This window comes from Quercus lobata, chromosome 2, assembly GCF_001633185.2.
Source record: "Quercus lobata isolate SW786 chromosome 2, ValleyOak3.0 Primary Assembly, whole genome shotgun sequence".
NCBI lineage: Eukaryota > Viridiplantae > Streptophyta > Magnoliopsida > Fagales > Fagaceae > Quercus > Quercus lobata.
The window spans coordinates 46,919,320-46,943,106 of NC_044905.1; the positions used below are offsets into that span (position 1 = coordinate 46,919,320).

Below are 23,787 nucleotides of genomic sequence, written 5' to 3' on the forward strand. Positions count from 1 at the left end.
CCTTAATTTTTGCCTAGGTTGCCCTTTCGGGTTTTTAACCCAGCAGGCTTTTTTTCTTTTTCTTTTTGTTTTCTAAACTTTGTATTTCGGAGTCTATCCATATTGATCGGGTGAAGCATCTCTTCCCCATCCAAATCTGTGATTCTTGTAGCACCTCCAGACATGATCTTCTTAATGATAAAAGGCTTGGACCACCTAGGCTTCATCTTCCCTCTTGGGTCAAAAGTTTCATCTCTAAGCACCTTTAGGACCAAGTCCCCCTTCTTTAAGGTTTCTCGGTTTCACCTTCTTGTTGAATGCCCTAGCAATCCTTTTTTGGTACCCTTGTGCATGATATTGTGCCCTAGCCCTCTTCTCATTTATCAAAGCCAATTGTTCATATCTCGCCTTAACTCAATCCTCTTCTAGGACCTTGCTTTCTACTAATACCCTCAAAGATTGTATCTCCACCTTAATAGGAAGCACCGCCTTACTACCAAAAACCAAAGAGTAAAGTGTTGCCCCAGTTGATGCACGGATAGAGTTCTATAACCCCATAAGGCAAATGGAAGCTTCTCGGCCCAATCTTTGTATGTCACTACCTTCTTGGCTAGTATGTTCTTCACATTCTTATTAGCTACTTCTACGTTCCCATTAGCTTATGGTCGATATGGTGAAGACTTGTGATGCTCAATATTATACAACTTCATGATCCTTCGAACCTCCCCCTCAAAGTGGGAGCCGTTGTTAGAAATGATCTCTTGGGGCACCCCAAACCAACATATGATGTTGTTTTCTAAGAACTGAGCCACATGCCTAGCCATCAATATGGAATAAGAGGCTGCCTCCACCCACTTGGTGAAATAGTCAATTGCAACCAAAATATATTCATACCCATTTGAAGACTTAGGAACTATCCTTCCAATCACATATATGCCCCATACCGAGAATGGCCATGGAGAAGTCATGCTATACAACTCACTAGGCGGCATATGGTTCAAGTTGGCGTGCGCTGACAATCATGGCAACTCTTCACATAGTCCACACAATCAGTCTCCATCATATTCCAGAAGTACCCTATCCTTTGGATCTTCTTGGCTAACATTATTCCATTCATATAAGAGACACAAATCCCTTGATGAACTTCTTCCATTCCTCTCTCGGCTTCTTCTCTCTTCAAACAATGAAGGTGTATGCCATCATAGGATCTTCTATAGAGTTGTCCCCCATATAGGATGTATTAAGTTGCCATCAACCTAATGGAACGATGTTCTCTCTTGTTGACACCATTTGGATATGCCCCTAGTTCCAAGAACTTTATGATGTCATAGTACCACAAAACTTCCTCTTCCTCTATGGTCATTACTGAAGCTTCGGTCTTCCCCTTGTGCACTTCCTCATAGCTTTGCTCAATTTTCAAGGGTCGTGTCCATACTCCCTTAAGTATTTCAACTATGGAGGTTAAGGTAGCCAAGGCATTCGCAACTTGATTTTGATCTCTAGGAATGATTGTGTATTCAATTCTGTCAAAGTTCTTGGTGAAGTCCTCCAAGTATTATAGATAAGGCTTCAAATGTTCCTCCTTCACCTTTCACAACTTTTGTGCTTGGGCTATAACCTAAGTTGAATCTCCAAAGACTTCAGCCTCATTTACCCACAATTCTCGAAGAGATTCAATTCTGGTAATACAAGCCTCATATTCAACTATGTTATTAGTTGCTTCAAAGTTCAGCTTGATTGCCAAAGGTATGTGAAATCCCTCGGGAGTGATCAAGAGTATTCCTATCTCACTCCCATATTGGTTTACAACTCCATCAAAGTACATCTTCCATGTTCCTAACTCAACACCTAAAATGTCCTTATCTAGAAAGTCTTCTTTACCATCTTCTCCCTTTTTAGGATTCTTAGCACATAAATCTGACACGATGCTTCCTTCTAATAGTTTTCCTAGCCACATACTTCAAATTGAATACTACCAATAAGATCAACCATCTCGACAATCTTCCACTCAAAGTGAGTTTCTCAAAGAGATACTTTAATGGGTCCATTCTTGCTACCACCCATATTTGGAAAGGTAAGATGATATTTCTCAATTTTTGTACGACCCAAACAAGTGCAAAGCATGAATTTTCTATGGGAGTGTACCTAGTCTCATAATCATGGAACTTCTTGCTCAAATAGTATATGACCCTCTCATTCTTGTCATAGTCTTCTTGTGCAAGCATACTTCCAACCGCATCCCCTATGATGGGTATAGGAGTAAGAGTTTTCCATATTGTGGAGGCACTAAGATAGGTGGGTGGAAGAGATATTCCTTGATAAGTTCAAAGGTTTTTTGGCATTCATCGTTCCATGTATGTGGTTCATTCTTTCTTAGGAGTTTGAAGATGGGCTTACAAGTAGAGGTGAGCTTGGCAATGAATCGACTAATATATTGTAATCGACCCAAGAAGCCCCTTATTTCTTTCTCACTTTTGGGTGGAGGTATCTTTAATATGGCTTTAATCTTGTATGGGTCAACTTCTATCCCTCTATCACTCACTAGGAAGCATTGCGATTTTCCGGCAGTTACTCAAAGTACACTTTTGTGGGTTCAATCTGAGCCTATACTCTTTAACCTTCTCAAAGAATTTCCTCAAGTTTATGGTGTGGCTACCTCTATCTTTGGATTTCACTATCATATCATCAACTTCCCCATTTGGTAGTGAAAATGGTTTTGGTTATATCTTCGGGAGCCATCTTGATTTGGTTGTACCTCAAGAAACCATCCATGAAAGACATCAAGGCATTTCCTGTCGTGTTATCCACTAAGACATCAATGTGAGGGAGGAGAAAGTCATTCTTAGGGCATGCCTTGTTCAAATCCCTAAAATCCATACACATCCTCACCTTCCCATCCTTCCTAGGTATAGGCACGACATTGGCTATCTATTCGGCTTGGTGTACGGGTTTTATGAACCCTACCTTTAATTGCTTAGTGACTTCCTCTTTGATTTTTAAGAGCCATTTAGTCCTCATTCTTCTCAACTTTTTCTTGATGGGTACCATGTGATCATAAGTATCAATGTGATGTTGAGTTATCTTAGGGTCAATTCCAAGCATATCTTCATAAGACCATGCAAACACCTCTTGAAATTCCATGAGGAGTTCTTGAAGATATTTTCTTTCTTTTTCATTTAGAGTTGAGCCAATTTTAATTAAATATGGATTCTCATCATTACCCAAATTAATAGTTTCAAGAATTGGTTCCATAGGTTCAATTTTCTTTTCCAATTGTTTATTAATTTCACTTTCAAATTCACTTGAATCATTTAAGTGTAGAATTTCAATGTTATGGGACACATCAAAGTAAGCTAAATCAGAATTCATCTTATTAAAAATATTGAAAAGTACATTGGAACTTACATTACAAAACCTTTTCCCCATGTTTTCAGAAAACCCAACTCAAGTCCAATTATTAATGGGCCCTACAATTGGCATGATGAATTTGGAAGGATCACTTGGCCTTTCATTGGTGATGGTGAACATGTCCTCACTTGTCTTCATCATGGTCTTCATTACTTCAGCATTCATGTAGTTCACCTAATCGACCTCTTCTTGTATCTCCTTGATCACCACAGTAGGCTTCTCCTTAAAGGTGAGCTTTTTATTAAAGAACATTTCCCATCCGAGATACACCTTTCCATCCTTGCCTACCTAAGGTTTGGGGAAGCCACACTAAAGGAAGTTTCCCCCTTCCTTCACGAAGTTCCCATTAAGAGTGCCAAGGTTTTTCTTGATTTCGTTGTAGCCTCCAAAGAATCCTAAACCTTCCCTAGTCACTTGAGTCTTGACGTTGGGGAACTCAACTACCCCTTTTCCTTCTTTTCCAAGGCCCATACCAAGCATGAATCCCATGTTCTTCATCATTGCAATCACCTTATGGCTACAATATGGGAAAAAGTCGGTAGCATACCTTTCATCCTTCAATCCATAGTTAGTCATATTCATAAACTCAAAGCCACTCATTTGAAGCTCGCTTCCTCCTTCCTCGAGCCCACAAACTGGTGCTAGAATCTCACCATCTCCAAGCACTATGGCAATCCCTCATTTCCATAGGATCTTCATCTTTTGGTGTAGCAAGGAGGGGATTGCCCCATTGGGGTGAAGCCAAGCCTTTCCCATGAGAAGGTTGTAATTTGGGGTGATGTCCATGATATGAAATTCTACAATGGTTTCCATTGGCCCAATCTTATAAGGAGCCTTGAAAGTACCCATGGCCTTCCTTGAAGTGTTGTCATATGCCCTTACAGTCAAGGGAGAAGGAATAATAGTCTCCATATCTAGGCCAATAGTAAGGTCGGTCCTAAAGGGACAAACATTCAAGGCGGACCCATTGTCAATAAGCACCATTGGAACCTTGGCACTTATGCATTCAATGGTGATTTGCAAGGGTCTAGTGTGAGTAGCTCCTTCGGGAGGGAGATCTTCATCAAAAAAAGCAAGGAGAGGGTGTAAGGAACCCTCAACTCCCATAAGAGACAAAACTTCTTGTGGTGTAGTTTCTATAGGTACTTCTTTCCCATTTAAGGCATCCAAGAGAGCCTTACGATGCTTTTGAGAGGCCATGAGCAAGCACCATACGAACACATGAGCTTGGGTATTTTTCAATTGCATTAAGACCCTATCTTATTCTTCTTTTTCTTCATTTCCTCTAGGTTCTGTAGGCTTGGACCCTTCCCCTAGATCTCTACCAAGATGATCCTTTTCCAAAAAGTATGGCTTGTAGTGCTTCCCACTTCTAGTGATATTTGCTACATTGTCCTTAAAAACCCTCTTCTTCAATTCCGTCACTCCTTTGGGGAGTATTCCCCATATTGCAATTGCTTCCTTTAAGATTTCATCTTTTTCATCCTATATTTCTTGGACTTCCACGACATTAATATTGACATTTGTAGTTTCTATCAACTTTGAGCAATCCCACCCAATCTCATCTACTTGCACCCAATTTTGATATGAAGGAGGGGCTATTGACACCCAGCCTCGATTGGAATGGTAGCGAAAAAATTGCTACTATTGTCATGGGCCCTCATTCAACCACCCATTGTAGTGACAGCTCCCGCGTGCACGGGGCCTCGTTGGAGGGCCCATCTCGATATATATGGTGTTGTGTGTTCACGGAGCTTCGGGTGCTCTCTCTCTCAGTGGAGGAAGGTAGGTCTACTTTTGGTTTTATGGCAGGAATCTAGGCCAAATTTTAAGGGATTACCAAAGCTAAGTAGAGTCACCACCAATCATTGGGTTTTTCTAAGGTGTGATTGGTCACTTGTTTCTAGTTGATTTTATTACCGATCCTGGGTTAAGAAAAAGGGCATTTTTCCTAATCTAACGTGGATGGCAAAAAATCTTGATTCTTAGGTCCGAAAGTTTGGTTACATGTGGGGAAGGTGTTAGGCACCCCACAACGCCCATCCAAGGACAGTCCTTTGTTTTGATAAAACCTTAATTTTTGGAAATTGGCAATAAAAACATGATTTCGGTGTTGGCTTTTAGGGCTTTGCATGCATGGGGGCTTTAAGGTTTGGCTTTTAAATGGGTATGGTCCTAGTCTATGCTTTCCTAAGGCATTCGAACAAAGTGCCAGATTTCTACAACAAAAATATGGCGACCTTCCCATGTCATCATAAAGCACTCGGGTTGGTCATAAATCAACATAGACGGGTCCTTTTCTCCTTCCTCTTTAGTCATCAAGCAATTAATCCTTGGTCCTCTCCCAAAATTATGGTTAGGCAAGGGATTATTAATGATGCTAGGCGGCAGTGCAATCACCTTATTGTCTATTAAATCTTAAATTGCACGATGAAGGCCAAAACATTTGTCAGTGTTGTGGCCAGGGCTTTGATGGTGGGCACATCTCTTACTCACATAAAATCTTGCAGGCAATGGATTTGGGATTGGTCTTAGGTCTAAGGTTTTAGCAACCCCTTTGCTTTTAGTTTTTCAAACACTTGATTCATAGGCATATATAACTCATGAAATTCCCTCCTAGGCATTGGAGGTGGCCTTTGTGATATTGGCACGGGGGCAATAGGAGCAATAAGCTAGCAAGGATCATTTTTGTATATATTAGAAACTTCTACAGTTTTAGAACTAGATCCCAAATTCTTTTTAAACCTTGGTGGGTCCTTATTCTTTATAGTGCCATTATTTTTTGCATCCTCAATTTGGGTTCCAGCAGTAATCAAAACTTTAAAATTAGGAAAATACTGGTCAAACAAATATTTATGATTACAGGCAATAAGTTTTTTACAACCATGGTTAATTGTTCTTCTTCACTTGGCCTATTCATCATCTGTGCTGCCTTGGATCTCCACTTAGTAATGAAGGTAGAGAAAGATTCTTTCGGCTCTTACTTAGTGGTCTCCAAATCTCTCCTCATCACATCCACCACTATGCTATACTTGTATTGGTTGTGAAACTCGCGGTAGATGTCCTCCCAACTCCTTGCTCTAGCATCATCTAGGTTGAGGAACCACCTAAGAGCGGCTCCAATCAGGGTATTTTGAAACATTTGAGCAAGTAGTTCTTCAGTTGCTCCTAGGGGCTGCATGGCCCTCATATACATCTTCAAATAGGACTTTGGGCAGCCAGTCCCATCGAACTTGTCCAAGGTTGGCATCTTGAACTTGGGAGGCAATCTCACATCGGGGAAAAGTAAGAGTGATTGGTAGTCCATGAGGTCTTCCATCTTGCGAGCTCTCTTGATCATCTCTTCCATCTTGTTTGTCCTCTCATTGATCTTTTTCTCACCCTCCATGGTTGGGGAATTATGATCAGTCTTGGTCTCCTCTTGGCCACCCTTAAGGTTTTGAAATTGTTGTATGATAAGGTTCATGTCTTCTCTTAACTGAATTTGGCTTGCTACCATGGTGTTTAGTAGCTCTTAAGTGTTCATGGGTTCTTTAGTTTTCGGATATTCTCCCTCTTCTGTGATAGTGATGGAGTCATCGGACTTCTTGTGGCTTGGACTGTCTTGTAGCTCAAACACAGGTTTGTGATGTTGTAGCAGTGGAGTGACTTTTATGCTCACGGGCTTCAACACCATGATGGACTTGGAACTGGAACTCCTAGCTTGAATGTCAGTCTTGGGTTCTCTTTGGAGTCTTCCCTTTGATCTTGACCAAATTCTCCCCTAAGAAAAGGCTTGGTTGGGTCAAACAAAGTTGGGTCCCCATCTACATCAATCAACCAAACAAACATATGCAACAATGCAATGCAATTTTAACATGGACCAGCCTAAGGGTAGGTTCTAAGTCATTAAATTGTATGGTGGGTTTGTTGTTTCATTGTTTCCCATAGCTAGGATGTTACAACTCCCAACTTGTAATGTAATGAACATTACGTTGGTCCAAACGGCATGGTCTATCCTTTATAGTCAACAAGAAGAGATCTAGTGACTTTGGGCTATGAGTTGGTGAGTTCGCCACTGGGTACCCCAATCTAATGAAGACCCGTGATCCATGGTTACTACCACCATATGTTTGAGATGGGTGCATACATATTTGTTGTTTTGATGGCACACACTATGATAGTTAGGGAAAGCTCTTAACAATCAACATGGCAACACAAACAAAAAATATAATACAAACATCTCAAGACATAAGCAAACAAACAAACAACAACATCATGCAAAAGACAAGGGTATGTAGTTGGTCACTTAAAGTTTAACACGAAACTTAGCCCTCAACATCCCCAGTGGAGTCACCACTATGAGAGATCAAGGGAAAATTTAGGGTCTCTCAAAAAAGAGATTTAGGTGCTTGTAACCACACCTCTCTTTTGGGTAGTGGTGTGGAGTAGCTAGTTATTTTTTATACCAAAAAAAAAAAATACAAATTACATGTTCAAAATACTTTGAATGTCATTGATTGAATAAAGAAAAATACAATTTTGATAAATTCACCTTACAAGACTTTGGGTCCTAGTTACAATCTATGCAAAAGAATACATAACTTTGGTCCTAGTTACAATCTACCAAAATTAAAAGATAAAACACTAATCTGCCTATCCAAAAATCCTAAACTCAGGGGCTAGGTTATGGAATGGGAAGGTGTTAAGCACCCATTCCGCCTAGACAGAGTTTGGTCTTCTAGACTCTAATGACCAATATACCCTTTTTTGAATGATGTTGTATGATATGTTATAATGCACATGACAAACACTTGACAAAAATTAACTTAAATAAATTTGCCTTATGAATATGTCCTCTTTTAAAGAAAAATTAGATCTGTCTTGGAAAATTAAAAAAAAAAAAAAAAAGATTTTGTTTGTAAAAAAACCAGATCTGTTTTGTGTAAAGTTAAAAAAAAAAATGATTTGTTAAAAAAAATTAGATTTGTTTTTTCTGTAAAGTTAAAAAAAAAATGATTTTGCTAAAAAGAATCAGATCTATTTTTTATTTTTTATTTTTTTTAAAAAGAGATTTTGAAAAAGATCAGATCTGATTTGTGTAAAAAAAAATGATTTTATTTGTAAAAAGTTAGATCTATTATTGGACACAATAAAAAAAAAGACTTTTGAAAGAGGATCCATATTCATGAGACAAATTTATTATGCATGCATCGCATATTAAAAAAACTTTAACCTAACTTTCCATTGCTTCTTTTGAATTTCAAAATCTGCAATTTTATAGCAAAGAAAACTTTTCAGAAAAAATCAGATATGTATTTAATGAAAATACAGACCAGTTTTATATTTAGAAAAAAAAAATCAGATCTATGTTTAATGAAAATACAGATCAATTTTGAGTTTAGAAAAATCAAATATGTATTTAATGAAAATACATATTAGTTTTAAGTTTAGAAAAAATCAAATCTGTATTTAATGAAAATACAAATCAGTTTTGAGTTTAGAGAAAATCAGATCTGTATTTAATGAAAATACATATCAGTTTTGTGTTTTGAAAAAAATTAGATCTGTATTAATGAAAATACAGATCAGTTTTGAATCTTCATAAAAGAGTTTTGTTAGTTATTGCAGATTTTTAAGTCAAAAAGAAAGAATTGAAGTAAACAATCATCTAAAGTATTCAAGCATGGCAATTATATATATTAAGAACTAGACATAATAAAACATACTAAACATATTCATGCATCAAACAAAAACATATTAATTAATGGAAGAAGAAAAGAAAGAAAGAAAAAAAAAAAAACAGAATACCTCTTGCATAAGCATACTCTTCTAATGAAAGAATATTTTAGAAATCAAAGAAGTTTGTTCACCTCTTTGAAGTCTAAAATACTTTACTTACAAAAAAGAAGTTCTTAAAGCAAAAGCTTCCAGAACGTCAATAACATATTCTGATTTTTTTTCCTTTATTTATAGAGGTTGGGACGCTTAAAAAATAAGCTGAATGAGATCAAATACGAATTGGAACGCATTCTTACCTCTAAAAATCAAAAAAGATAGGCTTTATCTCAATCAGAAACACTTGAGCCGGGCCGAAATTGGAACGCATCGGCACATGGCTTATTCTTATCTCTAAAAAGTCGAAAAAGATAGGCTTTATCTCAATCAAGAAACACTTGAGCCGGGCCGAAAGTTTGGGCTAGTCAACAGTTGGGAAGTGCCAATCGGCACTTGCCATGTGCCGATCGGCACTCCAAGAGGGCCGAATTGGGTGCCAGGTCCATGTTTGAGTTTTGGTCCAATTTGGACTCCTTTTTAAAGGATTTTTTAGCCGGGAATTGTACCTAGACGTGTTTTTAATCTGTATTCTAAAAATTAATCCCTTTTTCTTGATATTTAGGTCTTTAAAGTGATAATTATCTTGTAGATAAATATTCCAAAAAGACTTGATTTTCCACAATTTCTTTATTATCTGATTATCCACTTTATTCCCATGCAAGCAGACCTATTTTTTACACTAACCAACAACCAATCATAAAATTATTTAATTTTCTAACCAATCAGAATTAATTTAAATCCCAAACAAAATGCATGTAGACCTGTAAAAAAATTGATCTTGTGATAACTTTCAATTTGACTGTCCGATTTGAAAATCAGGCATACCTCGTGATCATTAGAATCTCAAGATCATTTTTATGATATGAAATGAATGAATTAATGCATGTAATGCAATTCTAAATTTTGGGGTATGTGAATGATCGCTCTAATCATTTTCCAAGATTAAATTATAGGTGCAAAATTGAGTGTCTACAGGGGTGTGATAGGGGGATCCTTTATCTCCTTACCAATTTATCTTGTGTTTGGAATGCTTATCCATTCTTCTAGAAGAAGCGATTTGGGATCGCATGATCCATCCTGTCATGTTCAAGGGTCAAATTAAAATTTCACATTTATTCTTCGTGGATGATATCTTTCTCTTCTCTAAGGCGAAGATTACTGAGTGCCATAATCTTAAAAACATCCTACACAAATTCTGTCAATGCTCTAACCAAATCATTAGTGTTCGAAAATCTTGTCTCTAGTTTTCACCAAACATGCCTAGGCGAACTAAAGAGCTTATTGCTGGTACGTTTGATATTCCCACTACAACTCAAATTGGAACTTACTTAGGAATTCCTATTTTTGCCACCCGCCAAAAGGCTACGGCCTATCAATACTTTGTTGATAAAATTCAAAGGAAGATCGAAGGTTGACAAGTTAAATATATGTCTGTTGCTAGGCATGTCACATTAATCAAATCCACCTTGGCCTCCATCCCTATCCATGCCATGCAAACCACCCTCCTCCCGCAAAAAATTAATAGGCAGTTAGATAAACTAAATTGTAAATTCTTATGGGGAGACACCACCCAACATAGACACTGTCATACTATTAGTTGGGAAACCATCACTACCCCTAACGAGGCATGAGGTTTGGGTCTTAAATCCACACACCACATGAATGTGGATTTGCTTATGAATCAGGCATAGAGAATCCAACAGCAACCATCCATGCTTTGGGCTCTATTAAAAGCCAAATACTTCCCTCATATAAATCTTTTTGAGAGTAACATGAACCCTAGAGCGTCTCATATTTGTAAAGCCATTCATGTTGAAAAACAATGGCTTCACCAAGGTATGAAATGGATAGTAGGGGATGGTCAAACTATTCAAGTATGGGAGGACCATTGGATTCCTGGAGGACCGCTTCGGAGTCGTATTGAAGGTCCTCTTATGCCAAATGAGGAACAAAGACTAGTTAGTTCTCTACAAGAACAACATAATTGGCAATTAGAGGATTTACAATTTCCCATCTCGAAGCAATTAGAACAACATATCCAAGGAATTCTAGTGGTTCAATTGACCAGGTTGTCTGATTCCTTTGTCTGGCCTAAAAATAATGGATTTTGTTCGGTCAAATCTGCCTTGAACTTATTATACCAACAAGCAAATATCCTTTTGAAAAATCTCTTTGGAGCTGGATCTGGAAACTCCACTGCCCCAAAAAATCCAAATTTTCATTTGGAAGTCCATGCCCAATTGACTGCCAACGCGTCATTATTTGGCTTTTTCTCGCTCGGAAATCAATAACCACTGTCCTAGGTGCAGTACTTTGGAAACTACTATCCATATCTTACGAGATTGCCTGTGGGCTAAGGTGGTCTGGTGTCAATCTCTGGGTATCTTGCCCCTATCTTTTTTTTCAACTACCACCTCAAATTTGGCTTCAAACAAACACCAAATCAGATACACTTATCCTCCACCACTAGCTTCCTTGGAAAATGTACTTCACCTTCCTTTGTTGGCATTTATGGTTAGCTAGGAATGAACATATTTTTAATAATCAATCCCACTCCCAATCCTAGATCATCCACAAAAGCAGTTCAACTCACTACAGAATATCTTTATTTAGCTTTCCCCAACAAGAATATTAAAATTAGGATCCCTAGGATCATTAAATAGATTGCTCCTCTAGAACCTTTTATAAAATTAAATACGAATGGCAGTGTTATATGTAATCCTGGAATGGTTGGTGTAGGAGGTCTGTTGCCCAATAGTGCTAGTGCATAGATTTCAAGTTTTTCTTTAAACACGGGTATTTCTTCTAATAATATTGCGGAATTAGAAGCAGATCGATAGGGCCTAATGCATGGGAGTTGGGTTTTAAATTTATTCATCTTGAAATTGACTCGATGATAGTTCTTTCTTGGTCAACCACTAAAAATGATATCTCACCAGATGCTATTCCATTACTCTGTGATTGCAGGAACCTTAAGGAACGTGGCTGGATCGTCCAGGTGCGCCACAGCTTCCGTGAAGCTAATGGCTACACGGATGCTTTAGCAAAGAGGGGAAACCAACAACAGTGCTTTTTGGAAATCTACTATACCTGTCCCGCTTTTGTATATGTACCTTTTGTATGGGATATGGAAAACCTTGGGACTAGTAGACTGTGTCTTTTAAGGCTTGAACTGCCTGTTGTTATATAAACTCTTTTATATATATATAATTAAATAATACTCCCCCCTTTTATCCAAAAAAAAAAAAAAGTGTAGCTAAAAATATTTAATACATGTACTGTCACATTGAGAGAGAGAGAGTGGTTTGGGGGTGAGGTTTTTTTTAGAAAAGAAGATAGTCAAAAATTTAAATAAAAAAATAGAATGATAAAGGTAGATTTGAGATATTTAGGATAATTATAAAGAAATAAATATCTAAGTCTACATGATTTTTTTTTCTTTGAGAAAAAATTTAGAAATGAAACGTTCCGTTTGTTTTGACATAAAATATTTGCAGAGATAAAATATTTTACATGTAAAATATTTGCAATAAAATATTTTCATTTTACAGTGTTTGGCCGGGTATATGAAAATGTTTTGTAAAATATTTTCCAGTGTTTGGCACTACGTAAAATGGGAAAAAAATTATTAAAAAATTAAAACATTTTTTTCAACTTCCAAAAATTATATATCTTTGATAAATATAAACCATCCATAACATAGATAATACACCCATCATATAAGTATTATCCTTCATAGAATATATTCAATGCACCTAGAAATCGTAGTTTATTAAAAAAAAAAAAAATTAAAAACTTATAAGTTGCAATTTATCAAAAGACACATTGACTTTGTCATTTATGTACACGAAGGGAGTGAAAATGTTTTTTTTTTTTTTTTTTTGTATTTGTAGCGGTGACCTTTTTTTTTTTTTTTTTTAAATAGTTTATCTTTTCTATCATACTATTTATATTCCTCTTTTTGTATTCCTTTTACATTCTATTTCTTTCGATGTAAAACCTTTGCAAAGGTAATTTTTTGTGTTTTACAGTATTTGATAGCATCTAGAAATAAAAGAGTTAAAGAAAAATTATTTTTAGTCAACATAAGAAGTATGGTCTATTTTTTCGTGATTGTTTCCCAGTATTATAAAAAAAAAAAACTATATCTCATAGCAAATTAAATAATGGAAGTTAAGAGTTCATTTCCAACTCACTTAAAATTGCTACTAAACATAGGAAAATGACATAGTTAAATAGATTTTTTTTTTAAATGACTCATTTTTTTACAAAATATTAACGTCTAAACAAATAGAAAATGTGATTTACAACCTTAAAAAACCAAATAAATATATATTTTTTTCATTCTTTGGTTTTCTAATGTTGCTTTTATAAGACTAAAAATTCATGTTCACCTTTCAAGTAGTTTTAATTTGAAATATTTTCAATAGAGATATTATCATTTAGAGAAATTTAGTGTTATTGTGCTAGTTTAATAAGTACAAAAAATTCATGAATTAGTTAAAGTTATTTAAAATTTATTGTTTATATGTAATTTTTTTTTTTGAAAAATGACTCATTTTCTACAAAATATCAACGTCAAAACAAATAGAAAATGTGATTTACAACCTTAAGAAACCAAATTAATATATATTTTTTTCATTCTTTGGTTTGCTAATGTTGCTTTTATAAGACTGACCTTTATGTTCCTTTAAATCCCATTTTAATATTTATTTTGACATTATGTTGTGATTAATAAAATTGTTGTTATTATTATCTAAAATAATGGTAACATGAATATTTGGACATTATCATATAGTCCATGAGATGCATAGTATATGATTTAGTCACAGAAGATATAAGTCACAAGTTCTTTGTAAATTCAGAATTTTAGTTCGTAGTTGGTGATGAAATTGGGCATTTCATCTGTGAAGACTATAACATATCAACTAAGATGATTTGTCTTGATCATGAAAGTGGAGACTTCTAGTTGATATGTTGATATGTTTTAAGTGTTAAGATATATTGAACTGGACCGCTGTGATATTTGTTATTTTACTAACGACTGTCAAATGAATAATAAATCTCACGACTTCTATTTACATCAATTCTTAATCTTAAGAGAATAATGAACCTGATCATGAAGTGTAGGTTGCTTTCATATATCAAGACTGAGATCTAAAGTCATGATAAAAAACTCAGTTTATTGGGCAACCACATTTAGTGTTGAAAGAACATTATTCTCAATATGGAATTCATAATCTCTTAACGGAGATATAAAATATTCCCTTGAAATAAGTTTAATGGATTTGGTTATTCAGAGTGTTAGGTCTAACCACTTTAGTAAGGAGTTACTAAAGTATATATTTATGAAATTGGATTTCATAAATATATGATAAATAACTTAAAGGATTAAACCAAGTACTCAAGGATTAAGATGTAATCTTCAAAGTGGCAGTCATTATTTATGACTTTGTATTACTACGAATGTTTTAATGAAATGGTTGAATGTATAATAAAGTCTTGGGATGTAATTTATTAATAAGGTCTAGAGTGCAATTATATTTATATAGTGGTATTAAATATAATTAATGGTAATTTGGACTTGTCAAGAATTGACAGAAAAGCCCAAAACCTATTGGAGCTAGTGTCTTATTTGTTCCCTTTTGATCCTACTCCAAGCCACATACTAAAACCCAATTGGAATGGCCCAAAGGGCTAGCCCAATTAGATAATCAGTTATAAAGAGATAAATATACAGAATTTTGTAAGAGAATGAAATGGTGTGTATGTAAGTGTAAGCCACTCTATTATTCTCCCTTGAACAGATACATATAAACTGATTGAGAGACCACACTTCTTGGGCACAAGTGGAATTGGAGTAAAGATTAAAAGTGTTCCCAAGTACTTCTAATATTTGGTTTTGAATTTTACTGCATCAAGGTACACTCTCTTGTTCTTATATTCTGAAATTTACAGAGTACATGTTATCAATTACGAATGAAGTAGATCAGTTAATTTTCCGCTACATATGTTTTGTATGCGATACAAACACGTGTCTTTCGAACAACTTTTGTAAGACTGAAAATTCATGTTTACCTTTCAAGTAGTTTTAATTTGAAATATTTTCAATAGAGATATTATGATTTAGAGAAATTTAGTGTTATTGTGCTAGTTTAATAAGTACAAAATTTTCATGAATCGGTTAAAGTAATTTAAAATTTATTGTTTATATTTCATTTTTTTTATTTTTTTTAAAAAGAGGAAGATATTTTGACATTGAAATAATTTGCTTTTATCAAATATAAGATGTAACTCACGAATAAAAGCTTTTATCACAAAACCTCTGTCTTCGTTAAGGATAAGGGAGAGTCTTTATGTATATGAAAAATGTAATTTCTTGTGTTTTATAACACACAAAAGTTGTCAAACACATTTAGAACGAAATCCAAAGTAATATTACTTAGGAAAAATCCTGCTATAATCCTATTATACACGTGTTGTAACTTGATAACATGATTTGAAGTCATATTTTTAGTTATAAAACATATGTAAGACATAATGTGTATAACAAACACAGCCCATATTACTTTTATATTTGTAAACAAACTACAAACTGTTACTCTCAGCCTCAGGGATTGAATTTTGAATTTGATAGCAGAAATTAATTAAATTTTGTAAAAGAATAAATCAGGAATTCTGTATTCTAGAAGGGTGTTATTCTAAAACACAGGGACAATAGTGCAAAAAATCTAATACAATATGAGTATCTAATCAGAAGTCTTTGAACCTAATAAGCCCAACGTATGATTGTCAACTGCCACACAAAAAAAAAGGCAAAACAAAAGACACCAAAAAGGTACAAATCATTGTTCTTATGAGAGAGAGAGAGAGAGAGAGAGGCTCCAAAACCCACCACCTCTGCCGTTGATACACGTGAAAATCTTTAAAGGGTCATAGCTTAAGCACTAAAAATCTCAAACCTCCAATCTGAGTGTGACATGTCAGCAGATAAGAAAGCTCTTCCATATAAGATCTAAAGAGACATTGCAGAAGGAGGCATGGGTGGCATACTGGAGAATAATACAATTGGGACATATCCATGCTTGCCCACGACCATGATTAGGATTAGAGGTGTTCAATTACCAGATACCCCCCAATTGTCACATTACACAAAAATATCATATACGCCATTTTGCTCTCATTATTCTGACACATCCCTTACTCTCATCATGCCTTCAAATTCCATTTTTTTGTCATAAAAATTATGTTTGTTAGGGTTACTTAATTATTATTAATCATTTAATATAGTATAATATTAGCTAGGGTTACATTTGAATAACTCTATTTTTTATGCTTTTTTTTTCAAAGCTTTTGGAAGGTAGGGTTGAATAAGAAAATAAACGTGATCAATATTATTTCTTGTTGCTTATCTATTAAACTATTCTCCCTCTTTTTTCTTTTTGAGATAACATGTACAATATACAGAAATCCTAATGGTTATTTCACTCTCCCAAAATATTTTTAGAACTACAACAAATTTTCATCAACTTCTCCATTATCAAATCACTTTATTTGATTTTCATAGCAACCAAAAAAAAAAAAAAAAATGTTGCTTTCTGATTAATAGGCTTCAATTTATAAGGCATAAGAGAAATAAACATATTGATGTAGTTTAAAAATGACAGGCAGGACATATTTGAAGCATATTTTTAATTTTTTTACTAGTACAAAAGTTTTAAAAAATAAAAATACACTAATTGATAATTATCAAGACAAGGTTTATATTTTGTCTTCTTTAGGCCACAGACAATGCATTTATATACACAGTTTGAGCTACAAAATTATAAAGTTTTACTTTTAAAAAAAAATGATTATTTTTGTTGCACATTTATATAGTCTGTACAAAACACACTTAATCAACTGAATCCTTGACGAGAAAGAGATACAGACGCCCAAGCAAGCTTAAGCAATTTCTTAACAGCATAAAAATTAAAATCGAACAACATATAATACATAAATATACCTTATAAAGTGCTATATATGCATTTCAGAGATTGAAAAGAATACTAAACACAAACAAACTTATAAAGTAGGTTGCTGTCCCGCCCCCCACCCAAAACAAATAATCTGAAGGTTGGTTTTTAACTTTGTCTCTCTTTCTTTTTATAATATTGGAAACATAAAGAATTATGTTCAGTTTCATATCATTACACAACTTAGGGTATAAAAGGAAAAAGGGGCCAATATGGTAAATGAGAAAGATAAATAATTGAAGTGGTAAAAGAGAGAGAGAGAGCAAAAACAAAAATGGTCCCACACCAAGAACTGCTGAAACTGAGCATTGTCTCTTCCTCTGTTGTCTGTTCTTATCTGAATCACTCAAACAAAACCCTTAAAATTAAATCCCTCCCCAATCCACTGTTCACTGAGAGAGAGAGAGTCTGTGACTCTGTGTGTGCGTCTCTGCCACATGCCTATGGTATAAGTAAAGAGCTCCCCCAACGGATCTTTTCCTTTTATCAGCTCCTCCTCCTCGTGACCTACTCTGTGCACTGCATAAAATCCATCCTCTCTTATCCCTCTTTCTTTTTTCTTTTTCTTTTTTAATTTTTGGTACTCATACTCTTTCGTTTCCTTATTGGGTTATTTTCCTACCTAAGATATTTCTCATTCCTTTAACCCAAAACCCAATCTCTTTCTAGTTTTCATTTCTGGGTACCCTGCTTTATTAGAGGATTTTGCATCCTCTGCTTTTTCAACATATACAGAGACAGAGATGGAGAGAAACGTCTGGGTTTTCCAGTTTTTTTTTTAAATTAAATTTTCATGAATTCACTTTTCAAAAAAGGTTTTTTTTTTTTTTTTTTTTTAATTGGGTTTTAGTGTGTTCCTGTATTTAACTTAAACTATAATTCTTGGCTTTTTTCCTCGCTCCATTATTATTATATATTATTTTTTAAAGAAAACTTTAATTGTCTGTAGTTTAAGGGTTTAGGGTTTTGTACTTTCTATTTTTTCCTCCTTATTTTCCTTCCCAATCATCTGTAAAACAAGTGTAGCAAGTTTGAGCTCTTTCAGGTATTGGGTCTCTAAATTACTGTCTGATTCCCAAATGAATTTGCTTCAGAGTTGAAATTGGTTTTCACGGGTTTGGTCTCTTCTAGCTCTTGGAATTTACCTTGCTCAATCTCTCTGTAATGAAAACCCTGAATTCAATCTGATTTTTGGGTTCTAGACCTCCAACTGCTATTGGTTTCATTCATTTCACTAGCGTCTGAATTGAATTCAATCTAAAATTTCAGACAAAGTCCTCCAATTTTTAGTGATTTTCCTCAATTCCAATCTGAAAGTTGGGGTCCTCAAATATGTCTTCGTGTTTAACCGGAGGGGGTGGAAGAACCTATGCACTGGACCTAGAAATCGTGAAATCCCCATCGACGACGTCAACATGGACATCTCACACTCACACTCACACATCTTCTTCTTCTTCTTCTTCGACTCTCTCCGAGTCCAGCAATTCCCCACTTGCAATCTCAACCCGAAAGGCCCGAACCCCACGAAAGCGGCCTAACCAGACATACAACGAAGCCGCAGCACTCCTCTCCACGGCCTATCCCAACATCTTCTCAACTAAAAACCTCACAAAGCCTCGCAAGTTCACTAAGCAACACGACTACTACTCTGTCTTTGATGAGCCCTCGGAGTTGTTGCCCTTTCGCGTCATCGACAGCTCCGGTTTCTTGCTCCGCCAACCAATCCTAGAAGAAAAACCCATTTCACAATTCCAATCCTCCAAGGTCTCAAAGCCAGGGGAAGTCGATTTCCATTTCCATGGCCATGGGCATGGGGATTCTACGGAATTGTGTTGTGATGGGAATGGGAATGGGTACGAGTATGAGGAGGATTTCGATGCGGGATCGATTCTGGATGAGGAGATTGAGGAGGGAATTGATAGTATAATGGGGAATTTGAGTGTAGATTCTAGTGCCGAAGTAGCAGATGAGTGGAAGGGTCCTCGGCGGGCATTGGCAATGAATAATTGTTGGAATTCCAATGTCAATTTGGGTTTTGGCGGGAAATTTAATATGAGAGCATTGAGGCATGTTGAAGAACAAGAAGCAAACTGGTGGAGTTGTCCTAATCCCATTGTGGATGTGCGTCAAATCTCACCCAGATTCCACAACGCTGTTTCTCCTTCTTCGGTTTTGACAGAAGAGAAGAAGAAGAAGAAGAAGAAGAAGAAAAAGAAGTTGGAAAACCTCGAGGACCCTGTGGCTGTGGATACTGAGATTTCAGATTCAGTTCCAAAACCCAACTCCGGGTTGCTCTTGAAATTGAATTTCGATGAGGTTTTGAACGCTTGGTCCGACCGAGGTTGTCCATTTTCGGACCAAATTCCTCCAGGCTCCGAATTCCCAGGAAATGATGTCTATGTATGTATGTTTCTCAACCAAATAAATTTAAAAACAAACAAACTCAAATCCTGAATTTTGTTAGAAATAGAAACCCATCATTATTATTATTATTATTATTATTATTATTATTCCATTCTGTGCTATCACTTTTTTCAATGCTCTCTTTATTATTGTTTTTAGTACTTGTCATGCTCCTTTTCCATGGACCATCATCATCTATAATAATAAAGTTGTTGCGCTTTATTCATCATATGCCTTCTAGAAAACGAACTTAAAAACCTTTTTTTTTTTTTTTTTTTTTTTTTTAAAGCTCTCAAAACTTTGTTATTTAAAGTTTTTAAAATTATTTGGTATACCAACTGAAGGAACAAAAAAGAAAAGGTTTAAAAAAAAAAATTTTATTTGGTATTTTTTTTTTTGTGGTTTAATTCCTCTGTCAAATCTCAGCTTTTGTTTTTATACTGGAACCCTTGAACTAGAATATTATTTTTAAGTAATAGATCTAACCGACCTCAAGTAAAAAATTACGGAGCAAATAATAAACAATGATCTATGTACAAATTGACAAAATATTACTTTTTCGAAAAGTAGTACTGGTAGCTAGGTAATTTGGAGTTAAATGTTGATAAATATATATTATATATATTGGGGTTGGCAGGCGAGAGCAGCGCAGATAGACTTATTTTCGGAGAGTGGGGGGTTGAGAGAAGCCAGCGTGCTTCGCTACAAGGAAAAGCGGCGTACACGCCTCTTCTCTAAGAAGATTAGATACCAAGTCAGAAAAGTTAACGCTGATAGACGGCCCAGAATGAAGGTATGCCTGCCACCCTCTTGTCTTCTTCTTCTTTTTAAATTGATTTCTTAATTAATATAATAAGTTATAGGAGAGTGTTTAGAAAAACCTCTTTTTTTTTGGGCTTTTTTTTTTTATTTGGAAGGGGGCTTTTTCTCTCATCTTTTTTTCAAATAAAAAATATAGAGTTCAACTTCAAACTTGACTATACTAGTCGTCAATCCGTGCTATGCATGACAATCTATCTATTTGTGAGGTAAATTAAAATAATTTTATAAAATCTTAAATTAATTAAAAAACTACATTATTATATGATTTGCCCTTGTATGACTTTAATTTGTTATACAATTTGATGAAGAAACCATTGCTTGAATATGTGGAAAATTATTAAGTACTCTTAGAATACCATAAATGCATAGTCCCTCCTCTCACATGAATAGTGGGTCCCACCATGAATTTAATTAGTGAGACCCACTATTCTTGTAAGAGGAGTGAGTACGTATTTATGGTACTTCGGTAGTACACAATAATTTCCCTGAACGTGCAATGGTTTACAAATTTTAATTTGTGTTTCATTCCTTATTAAGTTTGGACTAAATAAAAATAATTTTGTTTAAAAAAATGATAATGATGAGTTTAAATTTAAGTTGGATTTATTAGAGAGATAGAATTTCACTCTTTGTTAAATTTAGACTAAACAAAAATAATTTTATTTTAAAAAAATGATAATGATGTGACAAACTCTGGAGAGGTCAATAAAAAGTTAAAGGTTTCATTTTTTATATATTAAAGATGAAAGGATTTTATTAGATTTAAAAACATTGTAAGAGAAAATAAAGTCTTAAATTTTGACATCTTGATCTTGGATACTAAAGAACTTAGAAATGATCAAATGTTGGCGACCCCTAGCCCCTAGGCCAACTGGAATTGACAATGGCAACAATGATTGACGTATGAAAGGTAGAATCCACTTGATACTACTCACCCAAAAAAAAACCCTCCCAAGTCCCAACCATTTCATTTTTGACGGTTCACACCCCCCACCCACCCAAAAAAAAAAAAAAAACTGTTTTATAGTGTTTTGGCCTTATTTTAGAGATGTTTAGGCCTTGTTTGATACATGTGTTTGAACACATATTTTCAGTTTTTAAATAATATTTTACGTATTTCCACATACTTTTTCACCCACACATATTTCTAAAAAAACTGAAAACTGTTGTTCAAATATATATACTAAACGGGCCCTTAATACTTGCTTCTTGGTAACAACGATCCCACTTAAAAATGATCACTCTTTCTATAAATATAGATAACAATTCTTTTGTTTTTCCTACTAAAATTCAAAACTCTTTGAGTTCTTAACTATTTTCTCACATGTGCGGAATCCATCAATTTCACAAATATCTGAAAATTATAGTAGAAAATCTCCTAAAATGCTTATTAGAGATTTTAAATTCAAGATCTTATAAGGTTGTAGGAACCACTAAATCAATCTTTTGATAAATATTTGATATAATTATAATTAAAAATTGGGTAATAGAACTGTTTAACTAATGACGAAGACTTCTTTGGTCCCAAAGACAGGTCTCATTGTCTCAATAATAACAAGCACGTTCAACTTAGTGACATTTTTAGGCATGGGCCTATAACACTAAAAACGTGAAACAGAATCTTGACTTCAAATCTTGCCATCGACTGCATATGTTTTTTGCTACGATGCGAAAATCGCAACGATTTTTTGACTACATATGTTATTATCAAAATTTGACGGGGAATCAAAAAGGCAAAGATCAACATAGCAATCTATATATTTTAAAAGCATGAATATTAGCATTTAAATTCTTTTTTTGCCTTAAAAAAATTCAATAATTTGGCCATGAAAATCCAATATAGATGGGTTTACAATGTACTCAAATTTTCTAGAGCATTAGATCAAAGTGTAAGCAAAAGTCCATTTTGCCATTTTACGAACACAACACAAACCTTTGAGTACCTTTTTGCTTTGGGATTAAGATTAGGTGCAATAGCAAAAAACAATAGTAATAAATAGTTGAAATTGAAAGTTGCAAAAAGCAATTTTCCATCTCAGTCATTAAATATAAAAAAAATATTAAAAAGTTAAAAGTTAAAAATATAAAAAAATTTGTGAGTTTGATATTTTCATAAAATTCTAATATTTTTACCAATCTTTTGGTTTTTTTTTTATAATTTTTTTTTTTGAGAAACCAATCTTTTGGTTAAATGGAAATTGACAACAGAAAATATGTAATTTTATGAAAACCATATTACAAATTTTTACATATCCACTAAGCTTCCATCACGCCAAAAAAAATGTATTCAAAGTTCCAAACGCTTTATTAAAAAAAAAAAAAAAAAAAGTTTCAAACGCTTGTGAATGTATATAACTTTCTGAATTTACCCAAACTTTTGTACTAATTACTTATAATAAAAACCTTTTATTATGGTCTTGTTTGGCGTATTTTTCTCTATATCTTTTAGTTTAGTGGCTGAACTTTCTTCCATCAGGAACATTTACCTTGGCTAGCATTACTTCCTTTTCGTTTCTCAAAAAATAAAAACTTTTGGCTAGCAGTACCCTTCTCTAATAGAGTCTTAAAATTAAACTTGGGCACCTATATGATTAATTAAAAAAAGCTTCCTTTTAGACAACAGTATTTTATTTTATTTTCCTTTTAAGCATTCTTGGATGGTCAGCGTCTTCTGATTTTGAACATGAACTAATTTTTAGACCGATGATTATCATGTATAATAAATGGAATAAGCTGTCCGCTAATGCTGCTGTCTCTCTGGAGTCTGGACCCTCTCTCTGATCTATGTTGTTTGGTGATTTGCAGGGGCGCTTTGTTAGGAGGCCAAATTCTAGCGCAAATGGTCAAAGATGAAAAGTAAAAGGCATGACTTCTGGGTTGTGAGTTGTGACTTGTGATCCTCACCACTTTTTGTTATTTGATTACCGTTTCTCACATAAAGAAGTTCGGGAGATGAAGACTATTTAAGAAGAGGAGCATACAGAAGTAGTCCAAGTACATTTACCCTAGGTTTTCTTTTTCGCATTTCTCTTTGTTTTCTAGTCTTTGGAAGATGCTTTAGTTTCAACTTTGTTCCAAAGTCATAAATACCTTTTAGTAGGTATAGAGATTTTGTTGGATTCAATGGTAGCACAAAAGTGAAGGAAAATCTTTAATTGGATTCAAATTTCAAAGCCACAATTTTTTTTTTTTTTTAATTGAAATTATTCTTGACTAGTACAACAATTTTTTCCTCCTTTTCCACTATTTTCTTTTTTCTTTCTATAAGTTGATTGATACAACATAATAAAAAAAATTGCCTTATAGTGGATAAATTTGGGGACATGGCTTGTCCAATATGATT

General features: G+C 34.6%; 1 protein-coding gene across 2 annotated transcripts; it reads left to right on the forward strand.

Annotated features, from left to right (window-relative positions):
* Nucleotides 1–17,582: 17,582 nt before the first annotated feature.
* Nucleotides 17,583–23,669, forward strand: LOC115975714 (protein CHLOROPLAST IMPORT APPARATUS 2). Of its 2 annotated transcripts, none has more exons than XR_004088181.1 (3): nucleotides 17,583–19,623; nucleotides 20,260–20,415; nucleotides 23,250–23,610. XR_004088181.1 is itself a non-coding variant. In XM_031096613.1 (3 exons), exons 1-3 carry the CDS (start codon nucleotides 18,552–18,554, stop codon nucleotides 23,295–23,297), a joined length of 1,272 nt encoding a protein of 423 aa, XP_030952473.1. In that variant the 5' UTR covers nucleotides 17,586–18,551; the 3' UTR covers nucleotides 23,298–23,669. The 2 variants fall into 2 exon arrangements, 1 of the variants encoding a protein (XP_030952473.1); XM_031096613.1 differs by having other exon boundaries at nucleotides 17,586–19,619; nucleotides 23,250–23,669.
* The last annotated feature ends 118 nt before the right edge of the window (nucleotides 23,670–23,787 follow it).

What these genes read in the sequence shown, in the direction of transcription:
- LOC115975714 (XM_031096613.1), top strand. Translation starts at nt 18,552, where the DNA reads ATGTCTTCGTGTTTAACCGGAGGGGGTGGAAGAACCTATGCACTGGAC. An exon ending in TCCCAGGAAATGATGTCTAT is followed by an intron (nt 19,620 to 20,259) that starts GTATGTATGTTT and finishes TGGGGTTGGCAG; the next exon opens with GCGAGAGCAGCGCAGATAGA. An exon ending in ATAGACGGCCCAGAATGAAG is followed by an intron (nt 20,416 to 23,249) that starts GTATGCCTGCCA and finishes GGTGATTTGCAG; the next exon opens with GGGCGCTTTGTTAGGAGGCC.